This window comes from Setaria italica, chromosome II (assembly GCF_000263155.2).
Source record: "Setaria italica strain Yugu1 chromosome II, Setaria_italica_v2.0, whole genome shotgun sequence".
NCBI classification, from domain to species: Eukaryota; Viridiplantae; Streptophyta; class Magnoliopsida; order Poales; family Poaceae; genus Setaria; species Setaria italica.
Window position 1 is genome coordinate 10,262,067 of NC_028451.1, and position 19,837 is coordinate 10,281,903.

General features: G+C 42.9%; 2 protein-coding genes and 1 pseudogene across 3 annotated transcripts; 2 read left to right on the forward strand and 1 right to left on the reverse strand.

Moving 5' to 3' along the window:
- The first annotated feature begins 27 nt into the window (after positions 1-27).
- LOC101761019 lies at positions 28-14,231 on the forward strand. 2 transcript variants are annotated; one of them, XM_012844142.3, is made up of 17 exons: positions 28-187; positions 483-632; positions 865-908; positions 1,143-1,163; positions 1,322-1,359; positions 2,117-2,207; positions 2,898-3,003; positions 3,088-3,158; positions 3,692-3,761; positions 9,647-9,709; positions 11,006-11,077; positions 11,152-11,253; positions 11,363-11,437; positions 12,425-12,547; positions 12,886-13,002; positions 13,291-13,347; positions 13,728-14,231. In XM_012844142.3, exons 1-17 carry the CDS (start codon positions 161-163, stop codon positions 13,785-13,787), a joined length of 1,287 nt encoding a protein of 428 aa, XP_012699596.1. In that variant the 5' UTR covers positions 28-160; the 3' UTR covers positions 13,788-14,231. The 2 variants fall into 2 exon arrangements, with proteins under 2 accessions (XP_012699596.1, XP_004955966.1); XM_004955909.4 differs by lacking the exon at positions 1,143-1,163.
- A 2,101-nt stretch (positions 14,232-16,332) lies between these two features.
- On the forward strand, positions 16,333-17,067 carry LOC101761675 (putative lipid-transfer protein DIR1). The gene has a single exon (XM_004955911.3). The coding sequence runs from the start codon at positions 16,407-16,409 to the stop codon at positions 16,710-16,712; it is 306 nt and encodes a 101-aa protein (XP_004955968.1). The 5' UTR covers positions 16,333-16,406; the 3' UTR covers positions 16,713-17,067.
- Positions 17,068-18,308: 1,241 nt separating this feature from the next.
- LOC101777116 lies at positions 18,309-19,142 on the reverse strand (annotated as a pseudogene).
- Positions 19,143-19,837: the final 695 nt, after the last annotated feature.

Sequence of the window (19,837 nt, forward strand, 5' to 3'; positions counted from 1 at the left end):
CTGGATAAACGACGGGCGGACGGGCCGGGGAATGCCGGGGGCGGGCGGAAGCTGAGCGTGCGCTCGTGCGGCGCTCCCTCCGCTTCCGGTTTTCCTCCTCCATTATCCGTTTGCCGCCTCAATTTTTTTCCGGGGAAAAAAACTCCGCTTCCTGAAGCCGATGGGCGCCGCCGGTCTCCCGGCACCGGTATACGAACCCTCCTCCCTTCTTCTTTTCCCATCCGGCTGCCACTTTCTGTTTCTTTGGTTTTGTTCACGAAACTTACAAGTAGCAGGTTTATTGGTGATTTTTTTTTTCTTTTTGAGATTAGAATGCGAGCCTTCTTTTGCATTGGAGGGGCGCAAGTTTTTATTCCAGTCTGATTCATTGTCGTAGGATTGTATAAACTTAGGAATGAATTTTTTTCAAGCCTTTTGATTTTGGAATTTTGCAGTACTTTATTCAGGCGATAATTGAACATCGGAATACAACTATATTGTAGGGATGGGTGGTGCAACAGTTCGGGCATAGTGCTGATATCAAAATGTTTGGTTCAAATATGGCTCTCCATAGAACCTACAAGGCATTCTGTTTTCGATGCTTTGCTACCAATGGGCGTGGCTTTGGCGCGGATTCGACTAATAAGAGAAAAGTAGGTAGCCTCAATGCTCCATTTCCCTCCCTAGTTCCTTCCATCTGAATATCAAGCACCAGTATGAACAATGACGGAAATGAAATCATGTTCTAACGCTTCTAGATATTCTTAATTCTGTTAAATTTCAGTGAGGAAGTCATCTTGTCCAGTAATTAGGAAAGCCAACTTGCATTGTATCTGGAGGAATTGGAGTCTCTGATGATCTGTTATGCCTTTTCCTCTCTCCCAGATTAAAAGCAAGAAGAGGCCTAAAGATGTTGGAGTGGAACCAAGGTTAGTTCACCTTGAGCATTCTGTCTTAGGATTTATTTTCTTCGCACTAGAAACAAAGGAACTTTATGTTTGATTGATGATTGGCACATTATTTTTTTCAAAAAAAATTTATTTCTATTACATTTTGCGATAGCTTGGTTGATTATGTGATAAATACACGAATCATGCATCTAAATACAGAATTTTTAATTGTTTGGTTTAATGATATTACTTATTTCCTTCTTTTTGTTATAGGCTGTTGTTCAATTCCTCCAAGTAAGGATTTGAGAAACTCTTTAATCAAATCTGTTTGAAGTGTCGAACTAATGATGTTACTGGCTCATATTTGTTTTTTGAATTTTAAAGAAGTGCGAAGTTGTGTTTTATGTGTATAACATTTTTTCTTTAGTTACCATTTTTTTCTTTTCATGCAGTAAGGTAATATCTGGAAATCCAAAGAATATGGACCAATGTAAGTTGACTTCAATTTTCAGTTAACTGCAAGTACTGTCGAACTCAACCCTTTCAAAAAAAAGTTGTCTTGCACACCTAAGTTTTTTTCTGCATTATCCTCGTAATGACTAAGTTTTTTCTGAAATTGCAAAAATATTTGATCACTGAAAAAAGTTAATTTAGGCTCTATCTTGTCTGTCCTACTGGCCAAATCTAGACAGGATGACACAATTGCTGATTGACTCACTTGAATGATTCCCCAACTATACTGTGTTGGACACGAGGCCTTAGTTTTTCCATTAACCTGAACCACTGAGGTGTAAAAGCCTTTTATCTGTGTTAGTTTATCCCTTTTTTTTTCATTTAGCTATAGAGTTATGACTACAATTTTCGTTGCTAGTTTTAGTTATATCCCATTGACTTAGGTCTGGTGTACTCGAATTTGCTAGGATTTCATAGATCGGTAAATGTTTCTAAAAGTTGTTTGTTATCCTTGGATTTTTTTGATTTACTCATGTACATAATAGTTTGTAAATGCAGTTCCACAAAGTCCCCTCCCTTATTTTAACATTTCTTTGCCATACTAACATAGTAATTTACCGATGAACTACCATTAAGATCTAAGATCATGTTTCTGCTTTTAGCTTTGATGTTTTGTAGATATGTCTATCTTTTATTGTTATCTTACCTATTTTTCCCCTTTCTTTACGCTGAACTCACCTAATTTTACTTTTACCATCTCAATGTCTCAATACTTGGTCACTCATTGTTCTTAGGGGTCCCAGAATTAAGAACTGGAAGCGAAAACAGATCTGGTAAACAAGTTTTGGATAAGAAATTTCTGGAAAAAGTGGAAGCAGTTAAAAGGTAGTGATCCATATCATCTATCATCGTGCTACATCTAGTGCAAAATAAGTTTTATTTGTCATAGGATTAAGTTCTATAGCTAGAGTTCTCTCTGTTTTTGGAGTAAATAAGTATAAATGTTGTTGATTCTTGACAATTTATGCATGGGGCTAATGCTTGTCTAATGTATTACAAATAATTTTTCTCTTAATGGAATATATAAGTAGAAATGTTTCTGATCATTGACAACTTACAAAAGGGACTCAGAAGGCCTGGCTAATTTATTAGAAAAAATGTTAAATAATCATGTGAGGTGTATGCCTGAGCATTCCTCATGTAGCCTGTTCCACCGTGGCTTGCTGCGCTCTTGGATGTCCAACCTTTGCATTGTCAAGGCCTAGACTGCACCTGTTCCAGTTCTGCCTAGAAGTCCATATGACAAATGTCGCTTTGTATCTTTGAGGTTCTTTTAGAAACTTTCTTGAGCTTCTATGGCTTACTCGGAAACATTCCTTACTTGAAGGCATGTGTACATCAATGCATTGAATAATACTTCATAGTTTGCACCATAGTTGTCAGCTTGTGACAATTGCTACACTCCTATTTAGTAAACAGGCACTGGAAATGTATTGTTTGGTATACTGCTTGTAAGCACTGTCCTACTTCAGCAGTTTTTGGTGTTCTCAACTTGGTTGCTTGTGTTCTGTTTAGGTCTGCACTTGAGAAAAAGAAAGCTGAAGAGAACAAAGATTATCAAGCTATTGATTATGATGCTCCAATTGAGTCAGATAAAAGTACAATTGGCTTTGGTACAAGGGTTAGTATTTATTTTATGGACTTTTTCAGGTTTCCTGTAGTAATTAATCTTCAGATCATATGCTCATCAGAATTCTCTCGGTAGGTCGGAATTGGTGTTGCAGTTGTTGTCTTTGGACTAGTCTTCGCTTTTGGGGATTTCCTTCCTTATGGAAGGTGAATTTTCATCTACTACACAAATGGGCCATTGTCTGTTCCTTCATTGCTGATCTCTCCATAGCCTTTGCATTTCATATAAATTTTCTTATTCATGCGGGGTATAATGTTCTGCTACATATTGATGCCATCTTTCTGAGTAGCAATGATTTTCACTTGCCATGATACATTCATTATATAACTGACATGCCCAAGAAGCTTCCTGTCCTTGTTGAATGTGTTGTACCATGCAGAATGGTAGGATTATCTTTCTATCTGACAAAATAGGAATATGAACCTGGGGCATTGTAAATAAAAGTTTTCAAAATTGCAATTGAAGTCAGATTTCCGAAGTTGAAATTTTGAAATTGTTGATTGAAAGTTGCAACGTTAGTCTGTTATTTTCTTCCTTTTAAAGTCAAAACTGGAAGATTTCCTTGAGTATTGAAAAAGGGAAGGGCATTTGTTCCTAAGGCCATCAACAGATGATTATAGTAATGGAATAGAACACTTATAAATATTTTTTTTCTGAACATGTTGTGACTCCTTTTCAGTGTTAGTCCTAGCAAAGAAAGTGCAGTTGTTAAACAAAAGCTTTCTCAAGAGGAAGAAGCAAAATTTAAGGTAACCATTTTCCCGAATATTGTATGGTTCATTTGTTTACTTGAATGTGAAAACGAGAATACATTTATTAAAAGGTAATATTCATGAATATATAATGTTTCCAATGAGGGTGGAATTTTATTTTTCTCTCAGCTGTTCACCTGAACTATAATTTTGTTCAGGTAAGATGTTGCAGTGAAGAAAATGATTAAACTATAAATGACATATAGCTGAGTATCAAGGAAGAATAGCATGAGCCTATGGCTATTTAAAAGTCAGTATTGGCACCCCTTAAGTACTCAGGCATTGCACTATTTATGAATGTGCAATAATGCTGTGTTTTGCTTCTGATGGTTGTTAGGAATAGCACTTGTATTCATAACAGGGGCTCTAGGCCCATATATATATATACAGGTACAAGATGGGGAAAATATACAGAAAACCCCCTAATAGAAAAGGTAAATCACCAACAGTACATATACATCTAACACCCCCCCTCAAACTCATGGTGGGTCAAGAACACTGAGTTTGGAGAGGAAAAATCTATGCTGAATACGAGTCTGGGCCTTGGTAAAGAAATCAGCCAGCTGCAATTCGGAAGGCACATACTGAAGAGCAATAACCCCATCCTGAACCTGTGAACGTGTATAAGAAACATCCACACCAATATGCTTAGTAAGCTCATGCTTCACTGGATCGCGAGCAATACTGATAGCTCCGGTACTATCATACAAAAGAGGAGTCGGCACAGAAACGGAAACACCAAAATCCTCAAGCAACCACCGTAACCAAGTCACCTCTGCCGTCACAAACGCCATAGCACGCAACTCAGCCTCAGCACTCGAACGAGAAACTGCTACCTGCTTCTTAGTCTTCCAAGCAATAAGGGAACCACCAAGAAAAACACAATATGCAGAAAGAGACCGACGATCAGAAGGATCACTAGCCCATGTAGCATCACAATAAGCCGTGAGATGTAAGGAACTAGAGCGTGGAAAGAATAGACGGCGTGAAATGGTCCCACGAAGATAACGTAAGACGCGAAGAAGATGGCTATAATGAAGATGAGAAGGAGCTGAAACAAACTGACTCAGAATATGCACAGCATGAGAGATATCAGGACGAGTAACACCAAGATAAACGAGACTCCCAACAATATGACGATAACGAGTGGGATCCTCAAGGGGCTCACCATCAGTGGCGCGAAGATGAACATTAAGTTCCATGGGAGTCTCAACAGTCCGATGATCAGTAAGAAAAGCCCGATCAAGAAGGTCCTGAATGTACTTTTCTTGAGACAGATAGAAGCCTTCGGGCATAGAAGAAACCTCAATCCCAAGAAAGAAACTAAGAGAACCAAGATCAGACATAAGAAACGTCTCACTGAGACGGGCCTTGACAAAGGCAATATACTGAGAATCATCTCCAGTAATGATCATATCATCAACATAAAGAAGGAGAAGAGTCCGACCTCGAGGTGAAGTATGTACAAACAGGGCAGGATCATGCGCACTGGCAGAAAACCCAGCAGCAGTGACCACAGAGGCAAAGCGCTGAAACCAAGCACGAGGAGATTGTTTTAGCCCATAAAGTGAGCGACGAAGACGACAAACCATACCCTCAGGAACAGAATACCCAGGCGGCGTCTGCATATAGACCTCCTCACGCAGCTCACCATTAAGAAAGGCATTCTTGACATCAAGCTGAGAGACGGACCACCCACGAACAGAGGCCACAGCAAGAAGGGTGCGAACAGTGGTCATGTGAGCAACTGGAGCAAAAGTCTCATCATAGTCACGACCATGCTCCTGCTGAAAACCACGAGCAACAAGACGAGCTTTATAGCGCTCAAGAGAGCCATCAGAGCGAGTCTTGACCTTATACACCCACTTGCATGTAATAGGGCGCACATTGGCAGGACGAGAAACAAGGTCCCACGTGTGAGTGCGCTCAAGAGCGGCAATCTCCTCAGCCATAGCGTGTTGCCATTCCGGATGAGGAAGAGCATCACGATAAGAGGACGGCTCCGAAAGAATAGTGGCAGCATAAGCAGAGGGAGAATAACAATCAGGACGCCTACGAAGACGATGACTACGACGCAGAAGTGGCTCAGGAGATGAATCCTCTGAAAAAGAAGCCTCAGTAGGAGAAGAAGGCATATCAGACGAAGAGGGCACAATAGAAGATGGCACATCAGAAGAAGATGGCACATCAGAGGGCCGAACTCTACGAGTATAGACATGTGTCACCGGTGGCTTCACAGAAAAATCAGTAGGACATTCCAGAGAAGTAGACTCCGGGGGAAGTACATCAGCACGATGAGTAGGCGAGGAGACTACAGGGGGGACCACCGGAGGACGTGATAAAGGGGTGATAGCAATAGAAGTATCAGGTAATATTAAGAAGGAAAGGGGATCGACCAAAGACGTCGGGGAAACATCAGAAGAAGGACGAGATTCATCAAAAATAACATCCCGAGAAATCCGCATCCTACGCCCAACTGGGTCCCAACAACGATATCCCTTATGCTCAGAACTATAGCCGAGAAAAACACACTCGACAGATTGAGCAGTCAGCTCGTGCGCTCACGAGGTGCAAGAAGCACATAGCACACACAGCCAAAAAGACGAAGACTAGAGTAGTCAGGCACCTTATTTAGAAGACGCTCAAAAGGAATCTCACCATGAAGCGCAGAAGAAGGTTGAATGTTAGTCAAGTAAGTGGCTGTAGACACAGCCTCAGCCCAAAAGTGAGGCGGAACAGAAGAAGCAAGCAGAAGAGCACGAGCAGTCTCAAGGAGATGACGATGCTTGCGTTCGGCCACACCATTCTGAGCATGGGCGCCAGGACAAGAAAACTGAGCAAGAGTGCCCTGCTCAGAGAGAACCTGACGAAGAGTGACGGAAAGGTACTCGCCAGCGGAGTCAGCACGAAAGACACGGATAGAAGTGTCAAAATGAGTGCGGATCATAGAAGTAAAAGACTTGTAGATGGATAAGGCCTCGGTACGGTGTTTCATAAAATAAATCCATGTATGACGAGAAAAATCATCTATGAATATAATATAGTATCGATGGCCCCCTTTAGAAACAAAGGGAGCAGGACCCCAGACATCCGAATGAACAAGATCAAAAGGACGCTGTGACACAGACTCACTAGAATGATAGGGAAGCTGAATTTGCTTGCCCAACCGACAACCCTGACACTGAGCTAAGGACTCATGACCTGAAACAGAACCTAGAAGACCACGACGAATCAAACTAGATAGACGGGAGCCACATAGATGACCCAAGCGATGATGCCACTGATCAAAAGATGCGGTCGACGAAGCAGCCAAAGCGGAGCCAACTAGACTGACGGGCGCAGCGGAAGGAAGACGAAGCCAGTCAAGCTCCCAAAGACGCTGAGAATCACGACGACGAGGGCCAGTACCAACCAGCTGACCCGTGCGACGATCCTGAACATAACAAAAATCAGGATCAAGAATGACATGACAGTTATGATCAGTAAGCTGGCCAGCGGACATGAGCTGCATGGTCAGATCGGGAACATAAGAAACATTAGGGACATGAAAAGAGTCAGATAGGAGAGTGCCATGTCCGACAACAGGAAGAGAAGAACCATCGGCTGTATGAACAGTAGGAGAACCAGGTGGAGACCGTATGGAAGAAAGACAGGTGCAATCAGGAGTCATATGAAACGAAGCACCAGAATCAAGAATCCATGGACAAATACCTGGAGTAGACGTGGAAGGTGATCCCAAAGCGGAAGACTGCGAAGCAGCAGCAGAACCTATAGGTGCAGAGGGCTGAGTCACAGAACCCGCAGCGCCTGGTGACGTAGAGGTAACAAGGCGACTGAGCAACCTGATGATCTCCTGTGTCTCAGAACCAGCAGAACTCCTCTGAGGACTGCCAGAACCAGAACCACCAGTAGCACTAGCACCCAGCGAAGAACGAGCAGAACCAGCAGGAGCACTAGGACCCTGTGAAGAACGTCCACCGCGGCGAGACTGACCCTCACGAGACTGAGCCTTCTTCTTCCTGTAACAAAAGGCCTCCACATGATTATCCTTGCCACACCAATCACATTTAAGACCACCCCCTCGACTCTTGGAAGAAGGCACCGCAGGACGAGTAGAGGAGCTGACAGCCAAAACGGAAGAATATCGCATCAATCCAGCAGTAAGAAGGCGAGTCTCCTCATTACGAACAGCAGCAAGAGCCTCCATCAGGGAGACACAGGGATGTCGAGCAAGCAGCTGTGCACGAAGGGGCTCAAACTCATCCCGAAGACGTGTCAAGAAGTCGTAGGTGCGACGAAGCTCAAGAGCCTGCTGCTGACCCAGGCAGGACTGGCAGGTGCTAGGAGACAACGGAGGACTAAGAGTGTCGAGCTGGCGCCAAATAGTAGAAATCTGACCATAGAAATCATCAACGGTACCATCACCCTGTCGAACGAGCTGCTCCTGACGAATGGCTGCAAGAAAAGTAGATTGACCAGTGGGCTCATAACGTGTGCGAAGAAAAGCCCACATCTGATGTGCAAAATCAAGCTCAATAATATCAGCCGAAACCCTGTCATCAATGCTAGCAACGAGAATAGAAGCAGCTCGAGCATTCTCATCAACCCATGTCCGGTATGCAGTAAACTGAGACTCATAGGATGCAAGGCCATCATCATAATCAGCAAGGAGCTTCGCCACATCTGTATCATGAGTAGCAAGCAACCGATCCATCTCTTCAGCCGTAGCCGTCTCTGGAATCACTGGCTTCGCAGGAAGCACCGGGTATGTAGGAGCAGTAGGACGAGGTGGACAAGGCAACTCGCCAGTAAGAAACTCCCAAAGACGAAGACCACGCATATGAATCCGTAGACGAGGAACCCAATCGCGATAGTTGTTGCCATTGAATAGGACCGGGCAACGTAACACTGGGACACCACCAGACGAAGGAGCCGAAGGAGCCATGGCGACGGCGAGAGCGCAAGTAAAATAGCGGCGGGCGACGGCAAGAGCGCAGAAGAATAGCGGCGCAAGCGTTTTTTTTTTTGGCTGCCGGTACTCAAAAGGCAATATGTACTGCACAGTAGAAGAGCAGCGCACAAAGAAGCCGAGAGTACACGTAGGGCAGCAGTTTTTTTTCCCTTTTTTTTTCTTTTTCTTTTTTTTTCCTTTTTTTTTTTACCTGTCACGGGAGATGTATCTCTGCACGCGCGGAAGGACAGGCAGCTGGAACCTTATCGCTTCACGCGGGGGAGGACCCAACAACGGGACAAACCCAACCTTATCTTCACGCGGGGAGGACCAGGCAACGACCCGAGTGAGCGACGAACGGCCGGCGATGGCGTCGAGCGGGCGGCGGTGTCCGGCAGCGGCGACGAGCGCCGTCGTGGCCGGCACCGACGACGAGCAGCCGGTGAGGCCGGGGGAGACGGCGACGAGCGGCCGGCGGGGGTCGGCGGCGACGAGCGCTCGGCAAATCCGGCGAGTGGAGAGCCGGACGAGCGGCAGCCGGAGGCTCTACGTAGGCAAGCAGGCAATACGGATCTGGCGGGGGAGGATAGCACGCAAGTGCAACGTGCATGAAAAAAAAATCCTAGAGTAGATTGAGGAGAAATCTAACCCTAGTTTGGCTCTGTACCATGTTAGGAATAGCACTTGTATTCATAACAGGGGCTCTAGGCCCATATATATACAGGTACAAGAAGGGGAAAATATACAGAAAACCCCCTAATAGAAAAGTTAAATCACCAACAGTACATATACATCTAACAATGGTATGATTGTTTTAGAACAGAATGACAAAAGAACTGTATTCGATTGCATTCTTATTCAATTTTCTTTTTCATAATTTGTTATCTTTTTTTTTCTTGAACACGCAATAATTTGTTATCAATTTTTCTAGGGTGCACTACAAGGTTTTGAAGCCACACTGAGCAAGTCACCTAATGACCCTACTGCTCTTGAGGTGAACTGTTATCTCCATATGACTTGTTGAACTTTTGACCTTTTATTGACATATCAAATTAGTACTGAAGTTTTTATCTGCTGGCGCATGTGCATAGAAGTTTCTCTGTAAAGAGTGTCTATGAATGTTCAATTCTCAGGTGCTTAGATGAGTGGGGTAAATGGGAAAAATGTGTTTGGAGGCTGTTTCTGGTACACCTTGAAATAGCCTTAAGATGTAAACTTTCACTATTGGGAGTCTCAACATTGTTTAATCTTGTCTGAAAATGAAGGTTATTTCAATAAATGTCATTCCTTCAAATATATTTGTAGCCTCTAATAGATAAATAATGGTGATAGCCATTAGGATGTGAACAGAGCACAATTACTCCATGCATCGTTCATGTTCAGGGGGATTCTCTCTGCTAAGAACTGTTATTTTGATTCAGTGAAGGGCACGGAAGATCATCTAATTCCTTATGCAATTGAGTTGAAGCATCAGGTTAGAGCTTAGAATGACTGCAAGTGACAGTTGGGAATTGGGAATTTGGGGGCATGACTCAGTTGCCTAATGCTTTTGGGCGGGTTCTTTTCCTTGTGAAAAGTGCTCTCATCAATCCATGACTGCAAATTTCGCCACCTTCGTAACAATAAACTACTTAATTCCTTTTTTTCCTCGAACATGCAGTAGAACTGTGTGTCATTGCATTAGAAAGATAGAAACGTTTGTAACATCTGCCCTTAAGGTTTTTACCATAAACTGCTCCATTTCACCTTTCACGACCTCAGCAAAGTCCACAGAAAACCTTCAGTTCCCTTTTTGACATAAACATAAGCACTATATGCATGAGAACAATAATACTGATGCTTCGGAAGGGGCAAGCCTGAGGGAAATGTTAAGAGCAATGTGAGGAGAAACAACAGGATGAGCATGACTTGTGGCAGTGAAACGGCTGGTTGTTTCAATTCAACCTACCTATATCTTATGGACCATATTAGGTACTCTGCTTATTGCCTGGTAGGCAATACTTTAAAACTGGTAACTATCTAACCAGCTGCCATCAAGATGTGGCATTCCCATTAAGAGCATTCTGACATGCAAGTGGCTTGGTTGGTCTTTAGAGCACTCTTATTCACCTGTTAGTTTTTCCGGTTTAGATTAGTATGTCTGAAAGGAAATTTTCAGAATGACAACATGCATTTGAATGATTTTGAGAACATCCATTTAAATACTTCAATTTTCTTGAAATGTTTTTTATTTACTTTCTACTCTTTTTGTTCCATCTTATGCTTATTCAGTTTTCGTATGGCTACACAGGGTGCGGCAGTATCATTGGTTGAACTAGGTGAGTATGAAAAGGCATCAACGTTTCTTGAGAAGCTAGTTAAGGTATCCTAATTGTTCGCTCCTTGTTATCATTTAGATAGTCTGTGAAGCTTATGAAACTATTTATCCTGATGCAGGTAATCCCTGATAAAGCAGAAGCATACCGTTTACTAGGTGAAGTAAAGTTTGAGCTGAAGGATTATGAAGGGAGTTCATCGTCATACAGAAGCGCTTTATCTGTAAGTAAATCTGTATGCACTTCTAGTCATGCATTCTTGTCTTGTAACTATATACTACTGCCTTTCAATAACACTCTGAGCCATTCTCATACTAACACTTCTGAAACAGTCATCAGATAATATTGACTTTGAAGTTCTCCGTGGGCTGACAAATGCATTACTTGCTGCTAAGAAGCCAGATCAGGTGTGTAAGGCTCTATTCAGCATCATAATAATTCTACCAAAACATTTCGATTTTCACCTTCTGGGATAATTATTAGCGGACTACATATCTTTTGAAACGTCGATAGAAATCTTTCTATAATTACTAGTGAGTAAACAACTAGGCCTAAATAAAATATGTTGAGATGCCTTGTGTTATAGGTAAAACTCAATTATACCTCTTAATTATGGCCAAAGTCCACTTTTCAACCTGGATCTGCATTACCAGACATGTTACATTTACACTCATTAGGTATTGAAACTGCGCGAATAATCCCCTCTCCTGGCTTCTGATGCAACCGGGTTCCCATCCTAACAAATCGTCCAATAAGAAATATAACTGGACCACCAAGTCAGCTTTTAATTACCATTTTCTATCCATTGTTTGTCTTTGTGTTCCTTCTCCATTTGCTTCTTCCTCCTTCATACCCTGCTTCCTCAATATCGACATTGAGCTCATGACATGGACTGGAGTGTGCCTTGCTTCCAATTGATTGGCAGTGGAGGATGGGTGCTACTCAGGTGATTTAGGGGCTGACCGTTGAGAGGGTGCCTCACTATCAGGCTTGCAATGCTACCAACCCATCTGGCTATTTGTTGAGTTTCTGACATGTCCATGTCAGTGCCACTTGGGACAAAAACTGGGTTGGATTGGGTGCAGGGTGCTGTGTACTCATACGCAATGGGTGTTGTATGTGTGTGTTTGTCTGAATGGCATTAAAGGTTGTTGGAAATCTGACACTGGCAATAGTTCACGGGGTGTAAAACGAATGCTCCACGTATCATTTTCTTCATAATTCTAGTTGCTGTTCAGAAAAATACCTCTACTAAATGATTATGGTTCTTTTTTTTTCTCGAACACGCAGGGATTATAGTTCTGCAAACTTCATTTATAGTTTGATTGATTACTTCATTCAAAGAAAAACATATGCCGGTTTTGATAAATTAATGCATGCCCAAATTTCTGAAGGCAGTTGATGTAATTCTGTCATGCCGTCAAAAATTAAGTGAAAAGAGTCAAACACGACTTGCTGATTTGGAGGCTGCAAATGACAATGGTGGCCAGAAGCCTCAAGATATTGACCCGATCCAAGTAAGTACTTTGTGGTAGCTAATCTTTCTCTTGTTACTTGTGCTTATGTAAAAAAAAGACTAGCCAAATCCTTGTATTGCAACAGAAAACCAAACTTATGTATGACAGCATGTTTAGACAAATGGATTTGTTGCTTAACTTTTTCATGCAGTTGTTTAGATATTATATCAGACACAAGGTCAGAATGCTTATTTACTGTATATCCTTGTGATTTCAGTGTGATTTGCATAATTGATGTTAATAGGAAAACTTACACTTCATTCAGTGTGATTTGTGTAATTGATATTAATAGGAGAACTGACACTTAAGTGCAATGTTCTTTTCAAATTCTATCACAGGTTGACTTGCTTTTAGGGAAGGCTTATTCTGATTGGGGCCATATCAGTGATGCTGTTTCCGTCTACGATAAGTTGATCACTGAGCATCCTGAAGACTTCCGTGGTTATTTAGCGAAGGTATTGTTGAAATTGCCAGGGGGTTTTATGCTGTACCTAGGAGATTTCAGTTAATCTTTTTAGCTCAATAAAGATAGGTTAGGAATGATCTTAATTGTTCCAATAGATTTGAGATGCTAATCAGCCATAACCAATTTTAGCTTTGACTAGTTTAGTTTTGATGTACTATCTTCTTAACAGATTATGTTGTTTCTGCTGCGAAGCAATGCCAAGCAAAGACTATATTCATAGCAGCGAAATTCTTATACACCAAGAAATCTTAACTGTTTTGTTGTTATCCAATTGTAGGGAATTATATTGAAGGAAAATGGTAAAGAAGGTGATGCAGAAAGAATGTTTATTCAGGTACCATTTTCCTATATGGTGTGACATTGAAATTTCTTGAAAATACTAGATGTAGTTTTTTTTTAGTGTCTCATCAGTAGAAAGAATGATATGTATCACGGATAGGGATCAACGTGTTTGGTTATGGTCCTGCTGCTGCAACCTGCAGGGCCATAGGCCAACTGTAGCTTCCAATGCCATGAAAGGCTGTTTGGATAGGGGATCTAGATCCAAACCCATAGGACTTTGTCAATTATAATTAAATCCTAAAATCCCAAAGCATTCTCCACCTCATTCAAACAGGCTATAAGATGTAAAAGTAAACTGAGATGAATATAAAAGGGAGCAGTCAATAAAATCATGTCTTCATATTGTAATGTGTGACTTGACCTTCCATGCAGGCCAAATTCTTTGCCCCAGAGGCAGCAAAGGCGCTCGTTGATCGTTATGCACAAAGATAGTTGAGGAGATATGTAATGGTCAGTTTTGGATCATTGAAATCATTCGGTCCATTTGTAGGTGCAAATGTAGGAAACTCTGAGTGATACCCACTGCGTGCCAACCCGTAGACACAGCCAAATGGGACAAAGCGAATATATTTGTCAGCAAATAGATCGCGGTCGTATTGGCACGGACGACCAACAGCATGTTAGGGACTTCTTGTATCATAGCAATATAAAGGAATCTGGGACGTTTTGTATTGTATTATTGCTAAGTTGTTTGAAGCAAAAGTAGAAAAAAGAACACCTTGGATAAACATTTAAATATGTTGGAACAAATTACGGTCCTGCGTTCAATTTTATGCCTGTGGCGTCTTTCCTTGAATAGTAACTAGGGGCTTGTAATTTCACGGCTGCTGTTAAAGTACAGTTGCATTCCCTGTGCAAGACAACAGATTTCAGTTGCAACATGCCTGTGAACAGCTTATTTGTGCTTCTGTGCTATTGTTTCTGAAATTTGGTAATTCTCTTGCCCTTTCAATTCCTTTTGGACTCGAATTCAAATTATAGAAGCTTGAACATGGCATCTTTTCCTCCATTCTTCCCGCCTTGTAAAGGGAGCACCTGGCTTGGAAAGTCTCACCCACCTTACTGGAGAAGTGGAGAATGAAGTAGCCCAGGCCCAACGGACTAGTTTCTTGATGGGAGATGGCCCAAAATATGTCAACTTATTGTTGCTCTACGTACTGGGTCAGCTCATGCGAAAGAGCACAAAGGCTTGGGTGGGGACGGAGGACACTCGCATTGCCCAAGAAAACATGCATCAAAACGTTAGTACTTCTATGAACAAAAAATACATTTTTTTGCGGGGATTGTACACAAAAATACTACTAGTAGAAAATCAGGGAAATAGTTTTCAACCATTAATACCGTTTTTCATACAATTATAATAAACAAAAAAGGAGTAGTTTATTTTTTTAAAAAAAATGTTCCAACCTCTGCGATCCCACGAAGCTAAGAGCGACGATCTATTCAAGGAATCAAACAAAAAACCTCTCCGGTCCATTGCAAAGTTAGGCACTGACTTTAGAGTTAAAGTTCGTTGGACAGCTCTCGTGTTTGTTTGCAGCCTCTCTTTCTCTCCAAATAATGCTAGTAATTCGGGCGTTCGCTTAAATTATAGGTGAATATAATATTGTTGGGCGTGGAGTTTGACAACACCCTCTACCAACCGGGCAAATAATAACGGCCCATTCTGCATGCTAGCAACCGTTAAAACGATTAGGGAGAATGTTTCTCTGGTTGAAAGTGGATTATACCTCTGCATTTGTGAAGATTATTAGATGGGAAGGCAGACTATTTTTCGTTTTTGAAAAAGTCAGGTCAGCCGCGCGATGTGGAATTTCAATTTTCAAATGCGTTGGTCCATGACCCTCCTATCATTTGAGACAGATTTCGAAGTGCCAAGTCCACATATATACGGACATACCACCACTAGCTAGTACAATTGTCCGATATCCGCAATCCACGGCTGTGATGTACGAGAGTGCAATAATCCTGTAGGACGAGCTAGGCCGGACCATCATATCGATCGACATCACCGTGCCGCGTCAGCGGATCCCAGGAACCCTCTCAACCACGAGTTCCGGTAGGCCCGGCGCACTCACCCTCTAGAGGTCTTCTTCCCCCCGTGAACCTGATCGCTGCGCTGGGTGACATGATCAGGGTACAAACGGACAGGGGACCTTCACGGGCTGCGCCTGCCTGCCTGGGATTTGCTGGCCGAGCCCTGGGTTCTCCTGATATTGTAGTTAGGTTCCCAAATGCAACATGCTCGCAACCATAACCTGAGGAAGCGAGGATCATTCGCTACTAGAAATATGAGCATTCGTCCTTCACGTTAGTACCGGACAGAAATTTTCAGTCCTGAAAGCCTTTTAATACCGAGCAATAACACTAGTAACCTGGAGTACCATTTAAGGCCTGTTTGGCTCTGGGGTGTTAAAATTTAACACCTGTCACATCGGATGTTTGGATGTTAATTAGGAGTATTAAACATAGGCTAATTATAAAACTAATTACACAAATGGAGTGTAATTTGCGAGACGAATCTATTAAGCCTAATTAGTCCATGATTTGACAATGTGGTGCTACAGTAACCATTTGCTAATGATGGATTAATTAGGCTTAATAGATTCATCTCGCGAATTAACACAGGATTCTGCAATTAGTTTTATAATTAGCTCATGTTTAGTTCTCCTAATTAGCATTCGAACATCCGATGTGACACTGTTAAAGTTTAGCACCTCGTATCCAAACACCCCCTTAGTACTGGTCAATAACACCAACCGGTACTTAGACATTTAATACCGGTCGATATTATTGACCAGTACTAAAAGCATCTCCACGGGTTACTTAAAAAAAAGTATATCTAACCAATCACATGTATTATGTAGGTGAGATGGTAAGGATGGTTCGCGAGCACATGGCCACCGGCAAAACCTCAAACTCGTAGGTGGCTACACCTAAAACTCCCACGCCCCCCGCGCTATAAAACCCCCTATCCAGCCACACTCCCTATCCTTCCAGAGCATTCCAACCACACCGTAGTACCGCAGCAGGCGTTGCAGTCGCGACGACATGACCACCAGCAGAGCCCTCCTGGTCGCCGCCGCCCTTCTCCTCGTCGCTGCTGCGCCCGCGGCGGAGGCGGTGTGCGGCATGAGCAACGAGCAGTTCATGTCGTGCCAGCCGGCGGCGGCGAAGACGACGGACCCGCCGGCGCCGCCGACGCAGGCGTGCTGCGACGCGCTGGGCGGCGCGGACCTGGGGTGCCTGTGCGGGTACAAGAACTCGCCGTGGATGGGCGTGTACAACATCGACCCCAGCCGCGCCATGGCGCTGCCGGCCAAGTGCGGCCTCGCCACGCCCCCCAACTGCTCATGATCCGATGATCCATCGATCGATCTGGATTAAGCTGGCCGTGTGTCCTTGGTCTTGTGATCTTGTCGCTTGTGTATCCTAGCAGCTGCATTCGTGCTTCAGCTTTTGTGATCGATGTGCTCGTCGTGTGTCGTCGTCATATGTATAGCCATGTGCATGGTGTTTGGACTGCTTGTGTGTGCCACTAGCTTTGTCCAAGCGTACTCGATCTCGCGTGTATGCCGGGCAAGTTACGTTGTTGTTTCCTGTCACTGTGGTTTTGATCGGTCCAAAACATCACTAGTACTGCTTGTCTTCATATGTATCGGAATTATTTGCACAAGGATCACTGCTAGCAAGAAAAGGATTAACTGATTAGGGATGCTGCCATGCTGATGACAGTCAATTTACCTGCTGTGTTTATATTACGTGTCGTTGCTTTTGAATCAGTGACTCCTGATGGATGGAAGGAATGAGTACACCTGCTGGCACCCGCATGCATCGCCATGTATCAGCTGGTAGCTAGCGTACATGCAGCCCGTGAGCAAGAGGCGGGTGCTTTTTGGCTGGATGCAAGCATGCGATGCGATCGACGTCGATGGCGAAGTACAGGTACACGTTTTGTCGAGTCATATGCAACCAACGATTCGTCCATCACCAGATCCACGACAACGATCTAGGATCTGCGGAAGCCATTCAAGGAAGATCTAGGATCTGAGGTTTGCTGGTGTCACCGGGAACTTTCATCAGCAATTATTACCGGTTCTAGTGAAGTAATAATACGTATAGGAGAATTAAATAGTTACCTACAATTTTAAGAAATATACTCATTCTATTTGTAAATACAAATTTAAGAGTACGCCAACAACAGTTGATGAACTTTTGCCCACGATGACACCAGCGTCGCAAGGACTGTTTGGATCCGCTCCTTCCGTGCAGTTTTACCTATTGGGCCCTGCTGCTTACTTACGATACAAGTTCGTAAATCTTTACGGCCTAGATATTGGTGCCCCAGCAAATGATTGGTAATCAAATTGTAATTCAGTGGCAGATCATTTGATTGCTTTTGGTAGAAGCTCAGAGCTAGAACCGGTCCTCTTGGTAGGTGTTGATACAGAGCTTGTAATTTCATTTGATTGGCAAGCTTGCTAAGGTGGCTATAGCCCGTCCTTTTCTCTGTTCCCAATCCTGCGAATGTGGCTATAGCCTACCCCTTTCCTTGCAAACAATCCATTCTCTTTAAATTCAACTGCTACTTAGCTTTGAGAATTTGACTACATCAATTCAAGAATTTCGAAGTGGAAATCCAGATCGTTGAACTCGAAATGTGAAACTAATATCTCATCAGTGCTAGAACGTTCCATTGATCCACATATATATTACAGAAACTACAACATGTGAAACATAATATCAATAGCAGTATAAACAACTTACAACTCACTACTGAACTCAATCTTGTCACAGGCAACATGTGGGAGAAGGATGAGAGGATGATGTTTATTTTTTGCATAAACATAAGCACATGAGTTCATACTAAAAGGTTGGGGAATTCTTTGCTCATCATCACTAGAATCAATGGTATATGGTGGTATAGATCATGACACATCATCCAATGTTGTTCTAATCGAAGTGATGGGGACTCCTGTAGTTCCATTCTCCATATTTCCTGGCTCTTCTAAGCATCACAAGCTGTTCTGCTACCTCCATATATCAGGTCGGTATTCAACCTCCTCATCCAAACACTCCATAGCAAGCTTGCCAATTTCTTCGAGGACAAACACATCTTCTTTGGTTACTGAAATTTCCTTGTCGAACATTGCCCTTCCACTGTTGTCCTTCTCCAAAACTCTATGGAACTCAATGACGAGGCTGCAATGTTCATCGTATATGGTTGGCTTCCTGCAGATAAGCTCCAAGAGAACAACTCCAAAGCTGTACACATCACTCTTCTGAGTCAAAAGCCCGGTTTGGAGGAACACTGGATCTATATAACCCATGCTCCCTACCACAAACATTGTCAAGTCCTCCTCTCTGCCTAGCAGCTTGGATGTCCCAAAATCTGAGATTTTTGGCATGAAATTGTCACCCAGAAGTATGTTGTCTTACTTAACATCACCATGGAGTATGGTATGGTTTGTGGACGAGTGCATGTATTTTAACCCCTCTGCAGATTCAGTTGCAATGTCCAGGCGTAAGTCCAACGAGAGAGACAGGTGGCGGTTGGCTTTGCCATGGAGGACGTTATGGAGGTTCCCATTAGGAGCAAATTCATAAACCAGCATTGGGACATCAATTAACCTCTAAGCAGCAACCCAAGAGATTAATGATGTTCTTGTGGATCATTTGTGATTGGATGATCGCTTCATTAGTGAAATCCTCCCTCAGAGCTTCGCTTACCTCAATTGACGCCTTCACTGCCACCATTGTGCTGTCGTCACGAGTCCCCTTGTAAACTTGACCGGAACCTCCTTTGCCAAGGATATGCGAACTGTTCTTTGTGATTCTCTTGAGCTCATCCTTGGTGAAAATCTTGATGTTATCCACCATCTGAAGCACTGAACCACCATTCCTTTTGAAAAGTTTGTTCATCCTTCTTTTGTGGCAAACCATTAGTGTGTGGAGTAAAGCAACAACTAAGGTGGTGTTTGGATCCAAAGTTTATGGGCTAAAGTTTAGCCCCTAAAGTTTAGTCCTTGTGGGGTGTTTGGATCCATGAGCTAAAATGTAGTCTTCCTTGAGGTAATGACTGATTTGTCCTCATTTATTGATTCAAACAACATGCAGGTCTCAAATTCACTCCATGCACATGCACATGCACGCCCATACACATGCACACTTGAAAAAACAACTTGCTCATGGATAATGACTCTGGACTTGCTCCGGCCTGGCACATGCAAGCCTGAAGATACACATGCACCTGTATCTGTGCATTATTCCGGCCATGCATAGGCGCCGGCCAGGAGGAACACGCTGCTGTTCCTTCTGGACATTCAATAGTTTTTATTCGTTCAATTACATCACCGTTCAAGCATACAACTCCATAGTCCTAGGCAATACAAGAAATCAAATACTCTACGATCTATTATACAAACTTGAGGCTATTTGATCACGGAATGCATTCATATTTGTATCTTCGTCCCTTGATTGAG